Source organism: Spathaspora passalidarum (assembly GCF_000223485.1).
Source record: "Spathaspora passalidarum NRRL Y-27907 unplaced genomic scaffold SPAPAscaffold_2, whole genome shotgun sequence".
In the NCBI taxonomy this organism is placed as follows: domain Eukaryota; kingdom Fungi; phylum Ascomycota; class Pichiomycetes; order Serinales; family Debaryomycetaceae; genus Spathaspora; species Spathaspora passalidarum.
The window spans coordinates 566,486-584,815 of NW_006767426.1; the positions used below are offsets into that span (position 1 = coordinate 566,486).

Genomic DNA, 18,330 nt, shown 5'->3' on the forward strand with positions numbered 1-18,330 from the left:
GAACTAGAGTGAAGAAAAAAAAAAAAACTTAGTTTGAGACGATAAGTGGGGAGGGCAGAACAAAACAAGTGGTAGCACTAACCAATAAAAAAATCAAGACTATATTGTGAACTATGTAGCAAATATCTAAAGCTTATGTTTAACTTCCTTCATGGCTAATTGAGCAAATCTGGTCTGAGGAACGCCTTCTAACCATTTACCTAAACCTCTTTGAACTTCGTTCGAGTTAGCATTATTGATGTAAACATCTCTTTGTTGTTTCAACAATTGCTTATTTTGGAAAATCGAATCCTCATGTAAGTTTTCAAAAGCATCATAAATATCCTTAAAAACTTGTTGGTTAAACTCCTCAGTTGTTTTGAATTTACCTTCGTAATGTTTATTTATAAGTCCAACATTGTAACAATCTTGACCAGAAATTGGTTTTGCTAATAATAAAGCTTCACTGGCCTTGGACCAACCCAATCTCATAAATAAAGTGGCTGAACTTGCACCTTCAGCAACTAAACCTAAATTGGCAAAAGGTGCCAACAAGTAAAATTTGTTTATGTCATTAACATAAACCAAGTCACATAATAATAACAATCCTGTACTTAATCCAATACATGGTCCATTAACAGCAGCTACTAAGATTTTCTTATGGTTATTGAAAACATTAGTTAACCAAACATTTCTGGCAACAAATCTTTCTAACCAATATTCATGACTGAACAAAGTCTCAGCATCAATTTCTTGTAACTTTTTATCAGCGAAATTGGCCCCAGCAGAAAAGAATCTACCAGTACTTTGAATTATAGTAGCAACAGTATCTTCTTCTTCATTAGCTCTTTCCACAAATTTACCCAATTGTAAATATTGTTCTCCATTAAGGGCATTTAACCTCTTGGGAATATTTAAGGTGATAATTGCAGTTCTATCTCTGACTTCATATAAAACATCGGCTGATTCGGACATGGTGATTGATTTAATGCTATTAAAAAAAAAAAAGTTTAATTAATCTAGTATGGTGAATGCTTACTATTTATATTGATCGAAGAACTTTTGTGGGGTTTACGCGGAAAAAAACAAGAGGGGGGTTGAAAAACCGCACTAGTTAACATCATCCTCGGCTTGACTACTACAGTAGAAAGTAGTGGAAAAGAGTGTGAAATTTTTCCGTTTTCTAGAACGGGTTACATATTTTGCTTATAATTAATAACGCACATGGCTATATCCGGTATACAAGGTTTCTACACTGCTTTTATAAAGTTAACTCTTACGACATATTAGGTTATTCCCTTTTTTAGTGATATCAAAGTTTATACACAAAAAATCATACACACTATTTTCTTAATGTATTTCAAATCACTCACAAATAAAACTATACACCTAGGCAGGTTACTTATTTCTTCAAATTAGTCGACAACCATTCCAAACCTTCGTATAAACCATCTCCAGTAGTGGCACATGTGGCTTGAATATACCAAGGTCTTTGTCTGATGGAATGTAATCCTAATTTTTCTGTTATTTCGGCCGCATTCATAGCATTTGGTAAATCTTGTTTGTTAGCAAATACTAATAATAATGCATCTCTCAATTCATCTTCGTTTAACATTTGTTGCAATTCTTCTCTAGCTTCACTAATTCTATCTCTATCATTGGAATCAACAACAAATATAATCCCTTGAGTGTTTTGGAAATAGTATCTCCACAATGGTCTAATCTTATCTTGTCCACCAACATCCCAGACTGTAAATGAAATATTCTTATATTCAACGGTTTCAACATTAAAACCAATGGTTGGAATTGTAGTGACAATTTCACCCAACTTTAATTTATATAAAATAGTAGTTTTACCAGCAGCATCTAACCCAACCATCAAGATTCTCATTTCTTGACGGCCAAAAAGACCAGCAAATAATTTAGAAAAGGATAATCCCATTGTAGCTTAATTCAATCGTTATACTTCTATGAAAAATGGGGTGATGATGTAACCTGAAATATGAATGGTCTGAAGTTTTTTAATGTTATATTTTTGTTCTTAAATTACTAGCCTAGTTACTACAAGTAAAATTCTTGTGTTTTGTATTATTCTTTTGATGAATGGTTTAAGTTGTTGACAACACAGAAGGTAGTTGTGTGGTCCTTTTTTTTGAGGTGATCTTTTTTTTTTCCTTCGTCATTTCCCTTTGGATCAGCATTGTATTGATGTATAGATGTTTCGGCAAGATGGTGATACTGGTGAATCCAAATCACATGATTTAATTGATAGCTCTAATATTGCCTGCTGTACTTTACTACCGATTAGATTTGGTATTTATATGTTCGTGAAAGTGTTTAATGCAAAAACTGCATCATATATCCTCTCTATGTTATCTCTAGACTATCTTGTAAGTAACAGCTTAATTGGTATATACACTACTGCCTCTCACCTTGTCGCTTTATCGTTACTCCCCCAAAAAAAAAAATAAAAAAAAAAACAACTTGACATTCTTTGCTGGTTGTAGACACTGTTTAATCATTTCAATACATCTATCAGCTATGTCTAAAGTTATCTTTAATGATATAATCCCAATCATACCAACACATTCATACCTGACCAAGAGAACTCAATTAATATTTTCTGAAGAAGCTGCAGCCACAACCACACCCGTAAACAAAACAAACTTTGCTGTTCCTATTTTTCAAATACAACAACAAGATGGTAAACTTCAAGACTATGTCCTAATTAAACATTTGTCTCAACTTTGGAATTATCCTTCTTCATATCAATTAATCACTAAACTTATTAACAATACTGTGTTAACTATACACCAATTTAAAAAGACCGATGAAGCTATCAACCATCAATTAAACCAATACAGCTTGATTGAGGTGAAAGATATCAAATTTGAATTATTTTACATTGCCCTTGAAGATATTTATTCGGTTATTAATAATAAACACGTATTTTACCAATCATTAACAGCAAAACCTCGTGTGAAGAGTCAGGCTGTGGCTATTAGTGCTTCTGGTGATACATCTATAAACAGCTCTAATGCACAATCCAATAAACCTGACGAGAAAGCTCAAGAAGAACAAGAAGAAGAGGATGAAGATGAATCAGACGAATCAGATGAAGAGGACGAAGAAGATGAAGTTGATGATGAAGATGTTAAAACCCCAAAACCTTCTCATCATATTCATAAATATAAGAAGAATGAGTCCACTGTCTTGACTAGTTCTGCTTCAAATGATGATATAATCACTGTCAGTCAAGCTTTTCCACAATTTGGTATTGTTGATTCAGTAGTTCAATTCAATCATGCGCAATTTAATTCATTAAATCCTTTGACTAAATTGAATTATTACAAGACTTTACCTTCAAGTTCATTGCACAAATTCTTACCTAATAACAAATTGACGTTTTCTGAACGAGAATTATTATTAACTTCCCATAATTATTATTCCAATGATTCGGAAGATTCTAAAAAGCAACAGCAACAAATTGAACGGAAATTATTCCGGAAGCCAATTGGAAAATCTAAGAAACATAATATTCACGTGGATCCTAATACGATAGATTTAAATGAATCAGTGATACCTGGTCAAGGTTATATCCAAGAATTTAATATTAATCATATCTGTAAAGTACCCAACTACTATATCACTTCAAATCACCAACCCGCTGCTAGTGCATCAACTCCTGATGGGTTAGCATCTCCAGGTCAACCAGCAGCATCTATTGGGAAAATCAATATGAAGAAATTAAAATTGAATTCAACATCGAATTCTTCATTTTTGTTCAATGATAACATTAAAATGTCTAAGAATATTCAACAATTGATCTTTAGTAACGACAGTGATAATTATCATCATGCAAAATATTACTATACTAAATCATATCGTGGTCCTGGTTCTGGTAATTATAAGGATGCCGCGTTGATGAATAAGATTAACAAGATTAAATTAACCAATGATCCAATTAAAAAGATTCATAAAAAGAAGATATCCACAATTAAATCACGTTATAATCACAGCTTAAAAGGGTTACTTCATGAAAAATTTAATAATCAATTAGTTGAAACAGTATTTGCCAAGCAGAGAAAGTTTACTGAAGATTATTCTAACCTTGAAATGTTGCATAATAATTTACAATTTAATGTTTTATTAAACACTTATAGACACATTTCAAATCAAACTTGGAAGAATTATTTTAAATTTAAAACTACTGATTTTGAACAATTGAAGGCATCGCAAGTTGAACAACGCGAAATTGAGTTGAGAAAGCAAGCAATTGAAAATCATAATCAATGGATAGAACAAGAAAAGAATAGACAAGAGCAAATAAAATTAATTTTAGATCAAGAAAGAGCAGAATTTGAGTCGTTACAACGTGAACATATTCAGAAGCAAAAATCAATTGAAGAAAAGAAAAGACAGCGACAATTGGAAGATACATTCAATGATCCTTTTATTAGTGATTCTAATAAAGAATCAGCTGGGGAGGAAGAACAATATGAAGCATTAAACCAAGAATTCCAACAAAAACAACTTGAATTGAGTAAGAAATTTGAAGCAAAGAAACGAGAATTCCTTGCTCCTATACCTCCTCCAGTACCAGTCGAAACTCCACAGTTTGATATAATTAATCGCTTTTCTTTGCCTACTATATACCCTGAAATTGTCAAGAATTTACCACTAGAGTTGAGACAAGAGAGTATCGAAAAAGATGATGTTCCATCAATTAAGAAACCAATTAGATACATAAGCACTTATGCTCAGGAAGGTATTAAAAATCCTGAATTTGTCACAAAGGTTGAAATGATAAAATTACCAAATGCAAATTCAGTGGGTTGGGACAATTTAAGAAAATTTAAGCATAGTTAATCTTTATATATTTCAAAGTCTAAGCCATATTTGGGTTTAATATTTATAGAATTCAAATTTTTATTTATGAATTGAGCTGTTATGTTCCTATCATCAAACGTCAACTTTTTAGGTGTAACAGATAACTTGTTAATTCCATGTTTGATTCTCTCTATTCTTGGATTGTGGGAATTATTAGTAAAGTTGGTGGTATCATCATCCTTAGTCATCTTTTGCACCATGGGTGTGGAAATATCATCATCACTCTCCTCACCCTCTGTCTCGTTGTTGCTAAACTTCTCTGGGTATATTCTTCTGGCTTTAGTTCTCTTATCTATGGACGAATAGTTTGAAGGAATCGGATTTGTTAGTAACACAGGTTTCTCTACAAGCATGATGTCTGGCCGTGTGAGTTCATTAGGCTCAAAATTGTCTTTGTTTGATAATTGGAAAGTCATACTATCCAGTAAATATTTCATATCGCCCATAATTGAATTATTCCAAGGAGTCCTATGCAATGTTACCAAACTTTATACTTTTATATTAAAAACTGTAAACTTTTAATTTGCTGGTTCAGATTATCCCTTTCGGGACAAGGGCAAGATGCGCGCAAAATTCAGTCATTGTGGGGCAAATGTGCACATAATTTGCAGCAATAGGAGTACTTCTTAATGATTTATATGCAGCTATATCTAGCTTTACTAGATAATCACATCAGAATAAAGAAGTTGTTATTTCCATAATAGCATGTTTGTTCTTGTTCAAATAATTTTACTTCAATTTTGTTAAAAATATTTGGAAGAAAAATGACATAATACATTAGGAGCATGATGCAATGTAATACTTTTGATATTTCTCCTCTCAGATAATCTCAGTATGCATTCCTACCACCTATTTCAAGCTTTAAGAGAATCAATGGTGAATAAATAGCATATTATTTGAAAGATTTTAAATATATCGCTACCAGTTACTAATATAGGAAGCAAGTATGTTGTTCCTACCTATTGTGTATCGAAGTTCAACTTTTTCACAATATGAATTAATTAAAGAGTTATCTCTCTATCGATATGATATTGGTTCTCACAATTCTGCTTATTAGAAATATGTCTACTTTGAATATTGTGGATTAAGTCCCAAATTTATCAACAAGCTTAACTTTTAAGTATACAAAAAATCTATATTACATAATTCACAACATAAATGATTTACCTCACAAGCCAACCCCATTTGTCTATTCCAATAAATTTATCTTCACTGTTTCGGTTGAAATCTCCATAAATAAGACAATAATGTTCCAACAAGAGTCTAATTTCTTCGATTTCATCAATAAATTCAAGTGAATTAATTCTCCTGAGTGTATCAAATTCCACCCACGGCTGATTATCATCTGTTTTTGGAGTCTTTGTGTATCCACCCACATTACTCATATCTGTAAGCCGTAAATTGTTTAGCTTGCAGTTTGCAGCTAAGAATTCCCGTCTTGATTCCAAATCAGGATATTTGTTAAATGTCATTAAATTAAGACCCCTATCAAGTAAATTTTTTGTCATAGTTAATCCAAAAGAATCATTAAGAGACATTGGTTCATATATGATAAATGAAATCAAGTTTTTGGATATCCCTGTTAAATAATTAATGGTATTTTCGTATTCATCAGGTGCCAAATAACAAAGTGAGCATTCGCTTATTACAAGCGTTGGTAAATTTGAATCAAAATGAGCAAAGGGGGTTTTATTATCCTTCCATGTACGTATATCTATTCCATGTAGGTGATACCTTGACGTTTGTAAATCACAATCGAGTTGTACAAATTCATCTCGAGATTTGATCATGGGAATTGTATCAGATCCAAGACCCACTGTTTTTCTAAGTTCATCATCATTATAAATAGCTAATTTTTTAATCTTGACAGATTCAGGAAAATCAATCTCATGATATATAACATTACTATACTTGTTTAATATCGAAAATGCTCGGGTATCAGACCCGCTTCCCAAAGAAACAATTTGGCATTTGTCAAGCTCTTCAATAAAACCTTGAACAATATTATCTATGGCCTTGGTACGGAGATAGGTTCCCCTGTTTATCAACGGAAGTTTCCTATCATTGAATAAATGCAATGCCCTGGAGGAAGATAAGTTGGTATATCCATAACAATATTGTAAATTTTGACGATACGACTCAATTAATTTAGGAATATAAATGTCATTTGGAGTAAGATATGATTTAATGTTGATGCTATTCCGGCAACTAAGAGCATCTAAATCTGTCGCCCTTATCAACTTGTCCTGTTTATCTTTCGGTGATAACATTGCTTGGCCAAAATTCGAGTTCTCAAGCTTTCGATCGAAATTTTCGTCTTTATCACTAGTCGAAATACTACAATTACATGCAGGACTGCAAATGTACTGCAAAACTCCATCAAGTGTTCTTTAATTCATTAAAGTTGACAATTCTACAATTATATGTACGTATATATGACTATATCTATTATTGAATTATTGAACCTAAAGTATAAATCACAACTATATTTACAACCGTCTCTATATACCATCCAAATAATAATCTAGAAATATCGAATTATAACAGCATACACGAGCTAGTTGATTCAAGGAGCGCCTCTATTTCTGTTGAGTATAACAAGAAACTTATATAATATCATATTTTCTTTATTATAACCCACCAATTATCCTTTTCATAGCCCTCATCCACAATAGTACAGCTTCCTGTCTTGAGTGCATTCTCCAGCAATTCTCCTTTTCTATATAAATGATAGTACCTATACTTGGTCTGGTCTTGCTCTTCTTCTTTTGGTTCCTCTTTCTTTGGCGTATTAGCCGAATGTTGCTCAAGTGGATCTTCACTTTCCAGTTTCTCAGTTAACTCAGGAGTCAGTTCAACTGTCAGATCTTGAGGCATCATCTTTGATTTCTTTTTCTTTTCCTTCTTTGGTTGAGGCTTCTTTAAAACCCAAGGAATTAAAATGTCCTGGTCATCTCCTTCCTTATAACCTCTACGTGATTTCTCTTGCTCTAAAGCCCAACAATATATTAAACATTCACCTCCCACTTTCAATTTGGATAAAATATGCAGTATAGCTTGAACTCTTCTTTCTTCGTTAGCAAAATGATGGATCACAGCAATGGAAATAGCAAAATCAAATCGAGATTCAGGGTGAGGCAATGAAAGTCCATCAGCTATTCCCAAGTTATAACTATTTTCTGAAATATCTTGCCCACAACGAACAAGCCCTTCTGAATGATCCGTTCCTATAATGAACAATTTATCATTTATCCCCAAATATTTCCCATTTCCACATCCAACATCTAATCCAATGGAATAGTCCAGCCTAGTTTTTAAGAACTTTTCAACAATTGGCCATGGCTTATATCTTGTTTGTGAAAAATGAGAAGCTATCTCATTGTATACATCATGAACAAAATCCTGCTCCTGAGCTTTTGGATCTAATCCCCTTTCAATAGAAACTGATGGAACAGACATGTTTGTAAGTTCAACTCTAGTGCTAAGTTGTCCGATGCGCTTCCTACTTTTTCGAAAACAGTATATTTATTTTTTTTTTTCAGCAGGAAAATTTCGAGTTTGCGGAGTTATTTTGACACCTAAACTGACCACCTATGATTCCACAAAACTTTAATATAGTAACCAATGCTATCGTATTTGTACTTGCTGTGACCGGACCATGGATTTGGGTCCGTATGCATCAAACCAATGAAATTGAAGTCCTACAACAATTACTTAGGGATGGTCTCTTCCCTGTTACCATTCCAATAGCTATCCAATTTGCTGGAGATGTTAGTTTCACATTTCCAGATTTAATTGAAGCTACGCAATTCCAAATAGATAGAGAAGTATCTCACTTAACAAACAGTAGCCTATACATACAGTTAATCGATAATTTTGATGATAGTAGTCCATCATTATATTCAATTGATTTGATTCTTAATAATGAAAATACATTAGGAATTTCAGCTACTAGTTTAAAAGGATATGTTTTTTATACATTAGACTCGGTTCATTCCAATGACTTACCATTTGTGATTACTCAAACAATCCTTTATCATTTAATCCGTCCAGAAATTGATTTGATGAATCGCCCGCTTACTGAAAATTTCCCTGATTCACTTGATATAAAATTAAAGTTTAATGTCCACAATGAAACTGTACAACATAATGTCACTGAATTCATGGATAAAATGAAGCAAAAGCTTGTTGGTATTTCAGTTATGAATTGGGAAGTCGATAACAGCTTAACAACAAGAGACAATGCAACATTATCCGTAAAATTTTCTGGACAGAACAGTAGCATAATCATATCTCCTGAATCAGACCCAGTTGCAGAGCTTCTGATGATACTACAAGAGCAATTGAATTTTCCGAAATATCCTAAGCATAACATTTACTTAAAAATCGAAGCAGCTTATAGAATAAAAACTTTGCAGATATTACAAGAGTTAACAGATAAGATTCGCAACAAAAATCCCTCCCAGTTGCTTCAAAACCTAGTCCATCAAATCATATCGGAAACCAGTCCCTCGTGGATTGGTTATTTAACAACTGCTCGTCAATTGCTCGATAGTCTCTAATAGAGTAAACAAATGCGGGAAACGCTTATTCTAAAATAAGCTAACCCCAATACAATAGAATCTCAAGCTGGCCTTGTACCCACCATTGTTAACATGACATGTCTCATCAAGATTAAGAAATACCATTGAATTTGGAACTTCATTCGAATGACTCGCTGCAACGTATGCGAAACCTCCAGCATTTGAGCTATTAACCAATTCAACTGTAGAATCAACGTGATGCTGACACGACAGAATAAGCTGCTCAGTAGTGCTGTAAATAATTCCACAAGGATATTTACTTAAATAGAGGGAACCACCACCAAAATATGCTTTCATTGACTTGTATACATCAGTTCTGTGCAATTTAAATAGCCATTTAGAGCAAAAATGGTCCATGTGTTGATTAGTGTGACCTTGTTCAATTAGCCAACAATACTCACTCAGCATTAATTTAGAATATATATAGCCTTACCATCAATTACACTCAATACTTCTAGTCAGTTCCGAATATTTCTTTCATCATTAAACCACTAAACAAATACTTGTAGTATACAATTCCCAATTATAAGCCGAAGGATTAGTATTAGGGAATCTCTAAGCTTTATAAATGTAGCCTTGTTAGTACTCATTTGTTCATGGCATTGGGTTTTCACCATGCTAAATAGTTCAATGCTTGAACCAAGATGTCAAACTTGAATTCAAAAGGTAAAGTGAAAGCTAATTAAACCTCAGCACAAAACCCTTTTACCAAAACAATAAAATATATTAAACACTCCACCAGATTCTTTTATTTTAAAGAAAAGCTTTCAGTTATATTCAACCAAGTGCAAATTGTAAACAATAGAGCTTCTGTCATTCTCCATGCAAGATATCAATATCATGTGAAGCAATTCCTACGGTTGGCTCAATTTGAATAGTAAAAATGCTATCATTACCCTGAGAAAGTGATTAAATAAAATGCAAATAGCCTATCTCTTCATCTACATACAGTCATAGCCTACTCATACTGTAAAATATCTGAGAACAGTCAACAAATTTCTCAAGAATATCGACCTAGTAAAAAATTACAAGGATATACATAGTTGTTGGTTAATGGTTCTATACCTTTATTACACTTATCTAAATCTACCTCTCAACTAATAAGATTACTTACACTTTACATCAGATAGCAAGGATGCATTGTCTAAAGGATATAATATCCCGAGCTATATTAGCAAGCCTCCAAAACTTGAGCATTAGTTGCTTTAACAGAGCCTTACTACAAACTAAGAAGAAAACATTCACACTAAATGAAGAACACACACCAACATTCATTGGGGGATAATACAAACAGACGAAATAGTTGGAAACACAAGCAACCAAGTAATCAATCCTATATTCGCAATATTGAATACAATTCCTTTAAAATTACAAGAATTATAGATATCACTACAAGGTCTGGTGGAGCAAAATATTACAATCATGAACATTTCTATTATTAAAACTCTACATTTATTTAACCGTTACTGTATAGCAAGTAAATCGCAGTCCTTCATTCTATCATATTTGGTGCTACTTTGAAACTATTGCAAGCTCTTAAGGTCTAACATCTAAAACCTAAAACACTGTATCTGAGACTCTATATCTTCTTTACCATAGCTGATACAAAGTACAAATACCTCCTCTTGTAGTCACAACAACACCTTTGTAAGAGTGTCAGATGCATTTGAATATTTCAAGATCAATAGTCTTTCGAACTCAAAGTAAGGTTGATAACCAGCTGCCATATCTGTTCTAATATTTCAATGCAGCTGGAATTACCTTACTAGACATATGTTGCGTTCATAATGTTGTGTTCAACCGTAGTTATTTCTGAAGCTTATTACAGAAGCTACACCATTACTCAAGTTCAATACTAAAATATACTTTTGATTAAATAGTAAGTATAAACGCCAAAAGTATGGCAATGCTCTAGATATCGCTCTTATGTAAGGTGTATATCCATAGTTTTATTAAACTGTATCAGAGTTGAAGATAGCTACTGAGGTTATCTACTGCAGAAACACGGAATCGTCATCAATGTATTCATTCACATTGAATACATTAGCAAGAGTTCATGTGAATAAGTTTATAAATTAGAATGATTTACGATACTACTTCGGGAAATAGTTCTACTTTAGCATTTAATTTCTTAGCTGGGAGTTGCAGTAGCAGAGCTATGTTCTAGTTTCAAGGCTAGCTGTAGACTGAAAGAGTATGTATAGAATGGGTTTGTTCATTATAGAAGACTAGAAATCATTTAAGATAGCCTTTGCAGATCGGCACAGAATTGTAGACAATTTTCCAATTTTCCAGTTAGTGCTAGAACTTAGTAAGTAGCATTATATAATAGATTGCTATAGATTGTTATAATGAATAGACGGCACCTGTTAATTAATAAATGAACACGTTTTGAGAAAGATAATAGAGGGTGAAAAGAAATACTATAGGAAATGGGTTATTCTAAACACTGTTATCTTTGCACTACTTATATTGTTTACATATTAGTATGCAGAGATTATGCGGTTTTCGTTTGAAGGTATTAAGTTGATTTAGTAATATATATGTGTACGATGCTCACACATTATTTAGTGTAGGGAAATGTAAACCGATGATTACAGGCAATGCAGTTCACACGATTTAATTTATAATTACCAAGTAGATACTTTGTATTTTGAGATGTGGTGGCTCGCGGGTGTATATATCTATATGCTAATGGGTTTGGGATTTCTTACGTATTATTCCTAAAAGATTTAGTGTATTATTTGATTACGATATGTAGGTTGCTCGAATGTTTTTGATTGACATATTTGTAAATCTCTTGTACAGTGTGTTCTTGTTTGATTTTTATTGACTATTTTTAGTAGATCCAGTAAATATTTTGCGATATTGAGGTAACAGTATTAGAGCACTTTGTTTGCGAGGATATGAATGATGCGCTTAAGTGCTCCCACCTTATTGAGTAGCAAATATAGTGGTTAGGTGATGGTTTTCAGTGGGTCATCTAGCAGATTAGAAGTTCTGATTATGCAAGTAAGGATGGAGATTGAGTACAGTCTTTTTATTGTTTGCTGTAGCGAGTTGCTTTATTTAAGTATTTTAAGATAGACCAGCGGTTATATGTTCATGGTTTTATATGTAGTTCCCAGTAGATAGTTGGTGTTATAAAGTCTTTACTAGAAGGTGCTGAATTTGTGAGTGTCTGCAGAGGGATACTATTTAAGCTGTGTTAGGTGAATAATTTAGAGTTGTTATCAAAGGTAGATTTTGTTTGATAAGGTTGTTCATATGATTTGATTATAGGTGTTTAATATGTAGATACTTGCGACTTTTTGTAGTTAGCACTGTTGTAAGATATTATTTTTGCAATATATCGAGTCTATTTTGTTTGTTTCATAGTTATTCTGGTTTAAGATATGATTTTAAAAGGCTTCTGTGTTGTCTATGTAGATTTTGCATATTTGCAACCAGCGTGATGTTTTGCTAGGTGCATCAATGATTTCATGCCATGCTAGATACGTAGTGTTTATTGGTATATTTGTTTGATAATCTATATTCTGTACTAAGTTGGTAGTCATTTTGTGAAAAGTGTATGAATCTGTTATCAATGCAGTTGCTAGTGTAACAACCGGTGTACTAACTTTTTTTGCAGCTGTTCGTTGTGCGAGGAATAAATGACTTTTGATATGAGGACTATATGTATGAGGGCTATGAGAGAGATGAACTTAACTCAGCAAAGGACGAGGGTGATAGATTTTCTTAATCAAAAGATTTGTTTACTGAGCTTTTTCCGTAAGAGTTTAGAACTTCGTATCCTTCAAATATCCAAGTACAGTCACAATGAGACGATGATGTGGATTTGAAGATTAATAGTAGTTGCACAGAGATTCAAAATTGAATGAATTGGGTTGGCAATTGAGCATACTATATAAGTGAAGTGTGGGGAAGAGCAAATAAACCCAATCAGGGAAGTTTCTTCGATCAGAACGGTGTTTCGTGCCTGTCGCTTCAAATATAAATATGTAATGGCGTCTGCTCTATGCAGAAAGTACTTTACTAGAAACTGAATTGGGTTGTTGGGAATCGGAGTTTGATATTGTTAGTAGAGCAAATTGGAATTACTTTTTTATAAGTAGATACAACTTGAGATGATGTATAATGATAGGAGGAGAAGGACATTTGCTCTGAGTGAGATCATGTATTTAGTTAATGGCTTGTTTTGAGAAGGTGGTAGAGAGCTAGACTTGTGTTTTTGGGAGAATTGATTGAAATGACAAGCTGCTAATGAAACTTTATAGTTTGTATTTTCTGGTTATTGCATTAGCCTTCATGATAGTACTTTTGTAAGATAGCAGTATGCACATCATATTGAAGGTATGTTGTGAATAGCTCAGAATATATGAACGAACAAATATTTGCAAGTAAATGTTTATATGAAACCAAGATTCTTATGTAGTTACACTTGATAAGGGGGCGATTGTACTAGTTTGCTTAATGGATAAATGTTGCTAAACAATTTATAGATTGAATTGGTTGTGCTACATAATAAAGAATGCGTTGAAAAGAAAGCAACTGAGTGCTAACCTATTGCATTCTGTGTATTAACTTGTTTCCTTGATCGACCTCTCATTAGTACTGGTCTTTGATGAATTTAAAGGTCACTAGTCCTAAGTCAACACTAGTGTTGCCTGGAGAGGTTAAATGGGAAGCGGATACCACCTGAATTAAAGTGGTTCAGATACGCAAGAAAGTATCATGAGTGTGACTACATTGTTTTCTAGTAACAAAAAAATATATTTTAGAATCTATATACTACGCTACTACTGCTGTAGGATCTTTATGGTGACCGTCATATGGTGGTGGTGGAGCATCAAAGTTATCCACATCCAGTGGCATCTTTTGCGGTACTCTTTGTTCATTGGGTGGATTGTGCATTTGATGTGCTCCTTCGTCGTTAGGTGGATTGTGTACTTGATAGATTGTAGTGTTGTTCACAGTTTGGGGAGCAGGAGCTTGGGCAGGGACCGGAGGTCTGTTCATAGTTCTCCAAAACATGAAAAACATTGGCCACCTTAAAGGATGCCAACCTCTTCTGACTCTTACTCTTTGGGGTTGGTTTTGGGTTTGATTAGCTGAATTGTTGGAACTATTACCATTTCCATTGTATCTTGTATTGGAGTTATAATTTCCATTTTGGTAGTTTGTATTGGACTGGTTAGAGTTTTGATTGTTTGATGAATTGTTGTTGTTATTGTTATACCTGCTGCTCGAACTGTTGCTATTGGAGTTGTTGTACCTACTGGCAGACCCGTTACTCAGTTGGTTATAGTTTCTCGTTGATTGCGAATTGCTGTAGTTGGATCTGCTAGCAGAGCTGTTCGAATATCTTTGCGATGATGATGTGGTATTCTGGTAGCGTCTAGTAGATGATGAGCCATACAGTGAGTAACCTGATCTGTACCCACCTCCATATCCTCCATATCTCATACCACCTCCATAACCGCCGTAGCCTCTTCCGTACATGTTTAAATTGATTTGATTTGTAGTTTAAGTAATGCTTATATTAATATTATATTAATATCTATGATGATATACAAATCAAACCCCAAAGAATTTAGACAATCATTGAATTTATATAGTTTTCATGCTTGATGATTGGGGCTGTACTGCATCATTTATTATAAATGACGTAGTACTACCCTTTATTTCTATGTATTGTTTCCGGGAATATTATTTCTCCGCGAAGAATGTATTTTTTATGCAACTGGACTGATGTGACTTGACACAGCCTAAAAAAAGATGACGCGAACATCGGAAATATGTCCAGTTAACTCCGGAACAATGGATAGACATAGCTTCACGTGCATCCAAATACATACCTCGGGTCTATTTGACTATAAGTTGCATTGTTTAATGGTCTGCTAAATAAATACGAGATGATTCGAGCATGATTTCAGTAAATTTCCATGCTGCAATTACGTCAGATTTTGTGTTCACTAATTGTCTGAGTAACATAGCCTGGTAAGCCTCATGGAAATGAAGTATGTTCCAACAAAGATGTATCGGTTTTGCAGATGATAATCATTTGATTTCATGTCATTATTGCGATAACTCAGCACACATTTATGCTATTTGACTCTTATTTTCCAAATAATTGTCAGCCCGAGTTTTCAGAAAATTTGTTGTAACAAATTAAGGTCTAGAAACTGCATCCTATTGTTTTGGCACTACTGGTGTAACTATTCTGTACTACTGTATTAACATATTTTCGAACTAGTTCCTACTCGCAATATGTATTAAGTAAATTTACAAAAATAAGTAGACAAATTAAATACTTTTACACTGCTTCTCTTCCAGAGTTATCCAACGATAATTGCCTCGACTTCTCTTGAGCAAACTATGACCTTAAACGGCTCTACAAAATTATACTTCTCTTTTCAAGCGTGAATTGCCGCTTTACACCCTATCCAATATATACTTCGAAAAATACACTAGTAGAATTGAATGTTGAGACTTCTGTCTGAAGGAATATATTGTTGCAATGGCCAATAGTCGGGCAAGATGAAATACTCTCATTTGAACGTGGTATAATTTCCGTGGGCAGTAGGTAATTGCTTATGAATAAGTTTCAATCAAGGTATCTCTTAAATTGCCACCAATAGCATCTGGTTGGGCATCTTGTAATCTGAAGATAGATTCGATAACGGATAATTCAGGTGCAGTGGTATCTAAACCTGAAACTGCCAACCAATCGTTAACTACCATACCAGCACCAACAACTGAAGAACCTCTATTTACAGTACCTGCTACTAAAGGAACTTGTAACAATGATGATAATTCTTCTTGGTCTTGGATTGAAGTTTGGGGATGGACTAATCCACCTTGGTTAGACAATGAACAGTATGATCCAACAAGAACGTTTCCTGCGATAGTTTGACGGAAAACTTCTACACCTAATACATCAGCAATTAATTCTTCGGTTTCCCTTTCAATATCTGGGTGAACCAAGGCAACGTAGTCATTACAACAGATCACATTACCCAATGCAGACAATCTTTCCTCTACTCTTTGAATCTTAACAGAGTCTGGTAAAGAGTTTCTTAAATGCATTAATTCTTGATCGGTGGTTTGGGTAGGTACTAACAAACCACGTCTGTTACCTGAAGTCATTCTACCAACTATTCTTGTTCCAGCAATAGTTGTATGTACGATAGGGATGACATCACCTAATTCAGCTTCAAATGCAGAGTAAAAATTTTCTGAACCACCAACTGCAACTAAACAGTATGAGTTAGTTAAATTGGAGAAGACACCAACTTCATTGGAATTTTCAAATTGAGTTCTAGTAGCCATGGTCTATAATGCTTATTATTTAGTAGTAAAGGAAGGATTTGAAAATTTTTCTAAGACATCTCAAATATAGATCAAGGAAAATTTAAGGGGAAAATGCGAAATTCATATCACGTGATTCGATGGTTTAATTACAAAGCATATATTTGATGGGAAAAGAGGCAGGAAGTAACTGGTTGTCAAGAAAGCACGTTGCTGATTCGGAAATACAGATAAGTTCTATCTATATACTTCAAAACAAACTACGTATTTTCCTCGATGTGCTTGGAGTAAAGCTCAATATTATCGTTACAACTAAACATCAAACAATCGATGACTTAAAAATGGAACGTTTACATGGTATATTCTCAGGATCATCGGTAACCCAGCATCGATGCTCTGGAGTCTCAAGCAATAACACCTTAAATTTCTTAAGTAACTTGACCTTGTATGGGGTAAGCTTTTTTCCCTTAAGCTTATAAATAGTTCTTAACATACGCGGTGCAATAATATAGGAAGGACGATATTGCATTTGGCCAATCTCTCCCTCATTTAAACTGCAGCTGAACAACAAAGTGGTTTCGACTTGAGCTCCCACTTTGAATCCCGTTGCAGCTTGAACTCCCAATTCCAACCCAATGGGACTTGTTTGGAATTGAAGTTCATTCTCAAATTCCATAGTTGCTTCAAAAGCAACTTTAATTGATCTCAATATCACCCCTCCACTTCCCATCCTCGAGTCTAAGCAAGAGGAAACTGGTAACCAATCTGAATATTGTTTTTCTGGAACATAATTTGGGTCTTCTTGTTTCAATCCTGTCCACATTTTGATTAGGGGGTCATAATACAAAGAGCTATTGGAATCCTTTAAGAAAAACGTGTTATTGGTATTGGAAAGCATCTCTATGTGTTTAGTCTCTAGCTCGTCCAAGGACTTTACAGAATAAATAATGGGGCTCTTCGGTATTTCAGGAAGCTTGAGTTTGGCACCCAAATCAATGAATTCGGGTGGTTGGGAGAGTAAATTTGTGTTTTCCTGTGGTAGATTATATATCTGACCATAAGAATAACTAAGTAACCTCGCAAATAACATGAACAGACATACTAGCATGTTTACTCCTAAAAGAAATCTCTTTTAATCATACAAAACCTTGGGGGGACCAATTAGTTTCTACCTACAATCCACTGATAAAAAGGGTTGTATGTAGTGATTGTAAAATCATCTCACCATTTCCATCTTGAGGCCATCCCAGGCAGGATTTCTAGCTAGTCCTAAGCATAACAAAACATTGCTCTTATAATTTCTTTCGTTGCTGCATAATATGAACATTAGTTTCACTTGTAAAGCACATAATTAGTTCTCTATAGACACTATTATCTTCCAAAGCAATAATCCTGCTTAAAAAGGGGTATATGGTATGTTTGATTGTTTCATTGTGTGCCTATCCGTATAGTCCGAAGTCCATAGAGCTGTCAATTTTTTTCTAGAATTTTCTGGCACTATCGAGATTGTTCCGCCGTAATTTCCGAACCATGGGGGAAGTGCCAACGCCCGCCTGCATAGAAACAA

At 34.0% G+C, this 18,330-nt stretch overlaps 11 protein-coding genes across 11 annotated transcripts; 2 read left to right on the plus strand and 9 right to left on the minus strand. All coding sequences in view use genetic code 12, as the record gives it.

Moving 5' to 3' along the window:
- Positions 1–86: 86 nt before the first annotated feature.
- ECI1 (dodecenoyl-CoA isomerase) lies at positions 87–975 on the minus strand (the record flags this gene model as incomplete). The annotated part of the gene is made up of 1 exon (XM_007373449.1): positions 87–975. The coding sequence occupies one exon, from the start codon at positions 952–954 to the stop codon at positions 127–129; it is 828 nt and encodes a 275-aa protein (XP_007373511.1).
- Positions 976–1,250: 275 nt separating this feature from the next.
- Positions 1,251–2,103, minus strand: ARF1 (Arf1p; the record flags this gene model as incomplete). The annotated part of the gene is made up of 1 exon (XM_007373450.1): positions 1,251–2,103. A coding segment is annotated over one exon (430 nt), but the record flags the coding sequence as incomplete, so codon positions are not given.
- Positions 2,104–2,520: 417 nt separating this feature from the next.
- Positions 2,521–4,848, plus strand: SPAPADRAFT_49025 (uncharacterized protein; the record flags this gene model as incomplete). The annotated part of the gene is made up of 1 exon (XM_007373451.1): positions 2,521–4,848. The coding sequence occupies one exon, from the start codon at positions 2,521–2,523 to the stop codon at positions 4,846–4,848; it is 2,328 nt and encodes a 775-aa protein (XP_007373513.1).
- SPAPADRAFT_59314 (uncharacterized protein) lies at positions 3,818–5,548 on the minus strand (the record flags this gene model as incomplete). The annotated part of the gene is made up of 1 exon (XM_007373452.1): positions 3,818–5,548. A coding segment is annotated over one exon (415 nt), but the record flags the coding sequence as incomplete, so codon positions are not given.
- Positions 5,549–5,968: 420 nt separating this feature from the next.
- Positions 5,969–7,144, minus strand: SPAPADRAFT_59315 (leucine carboxy methyltransferase; the record flags this gene model as incomplete). Its single annotated transcript, XM_007373453.1, has 1 exon — positions 5,969–7,144. A coding segment is annotated over one exon (794 nt), but the record flags the coding sequence as incomplete, so codon positions are not given.
- Positions 7,145–7,485: 341 nt separating this feature from the next.
- Positions 7,486–8,328, minus strand: TRM9 (tRNA (carboxymethyluridine(34)-5-O)-methyltransferase; the record flags this gene model as incomplete). Its single annotated transcript, XM_007373454.1, has 1 exon — positions 7,486–8,328. One exon carries the CDS (start codon positions 8,326–8,328, stop codon positions 7,486–7,488), a length of 843 nt encoding a protein of 280 aa, XP_007373516.1.
- A 110-nt stretch (positions 8,329–8,438) lies between these two features.
- On the plus strand, positions 8,439–9,934 carry SPAPADRAFT_59317 (uncharacterized protein; the record flags this gene model as incomplete). The annotated part of the gene is made up of 1 exon (XM_007373455.1): positions 8,439–9,934. One exon carries the CDS (start codon positions 8,463–8,465, stop codon positions 9,429–9,431), a length of 969 nt encoding a protein of 322 aa, XP_007373517.1.
- A 2,796-nt stretch (positions 9,935–12,730) lies between these two features.
- Positions 12,731–13,665, minus strand: SPAPADRAFT_59318 (uncharacterized protein; the record flags this gene model as incomplete). The annotated part of the gene is made up of 1 exon (XM_007373456.1): positions 12,731–13,665. The coding sequence occupies one exon, from the start codon at positions 13,007–13,009 to the stop codon at positions 12,854–12,856; it is 156 nt and encodes a 51-aa protein (XP_007373518.1).
- Positions 13,666–14,210: 545 nt separating this feature from the next.
- Positions 14,211–15,022, minus strand: SPAPADRAFT_59319 (uncharacterized protein; the record flags this gene model as incomplete). The annotated part of the gene is made up of 1 exon (XM_007373457.1): positions 14,211–15,022. A coding segment is annotated over one exon (706 nt), but the record flags the coding sequence as incomplete, so codon positions are not given.
- Positions 15,023–15,417: 395 nt separating this feature from the next.
- On the minus strand, positions 15,418–16,798 carry SPAPADRAFT_59321 (translation initiation factor 6; the record flags this gene model as incomplete). Its single annotated transcript, XM_007373458.1, has 1 exon — positions 15,418–16,798. The coding sequence occupies one exon, from the start codon at positions 16,782–16,784 to the stop codon at positions 16,047–16,049; it is 738 nt and encodes a 245-aa protein (XP_007373520.1).
- A 107-nt stretch (positions 16,799–16,905) lies between these two features.
- Positions 16,906–18,210, minus strand: SPAPADRAFT_59326 (uncharacterized protein; the record flags this gene model as incomplete). The annotated part of the gene is made up of 1 exon (XM_007373459.1): positions 16,906–18,210. One exon carries the CDS (start codon positions 17,869–17,871, stop codon positions 17,083–17,085), a length of 789 nt encoding a protein of 262 aa, XP_007373521.1.
- Between the last annotated feature and the right edge of the window lie 120 nt (positions 18,211–18,330).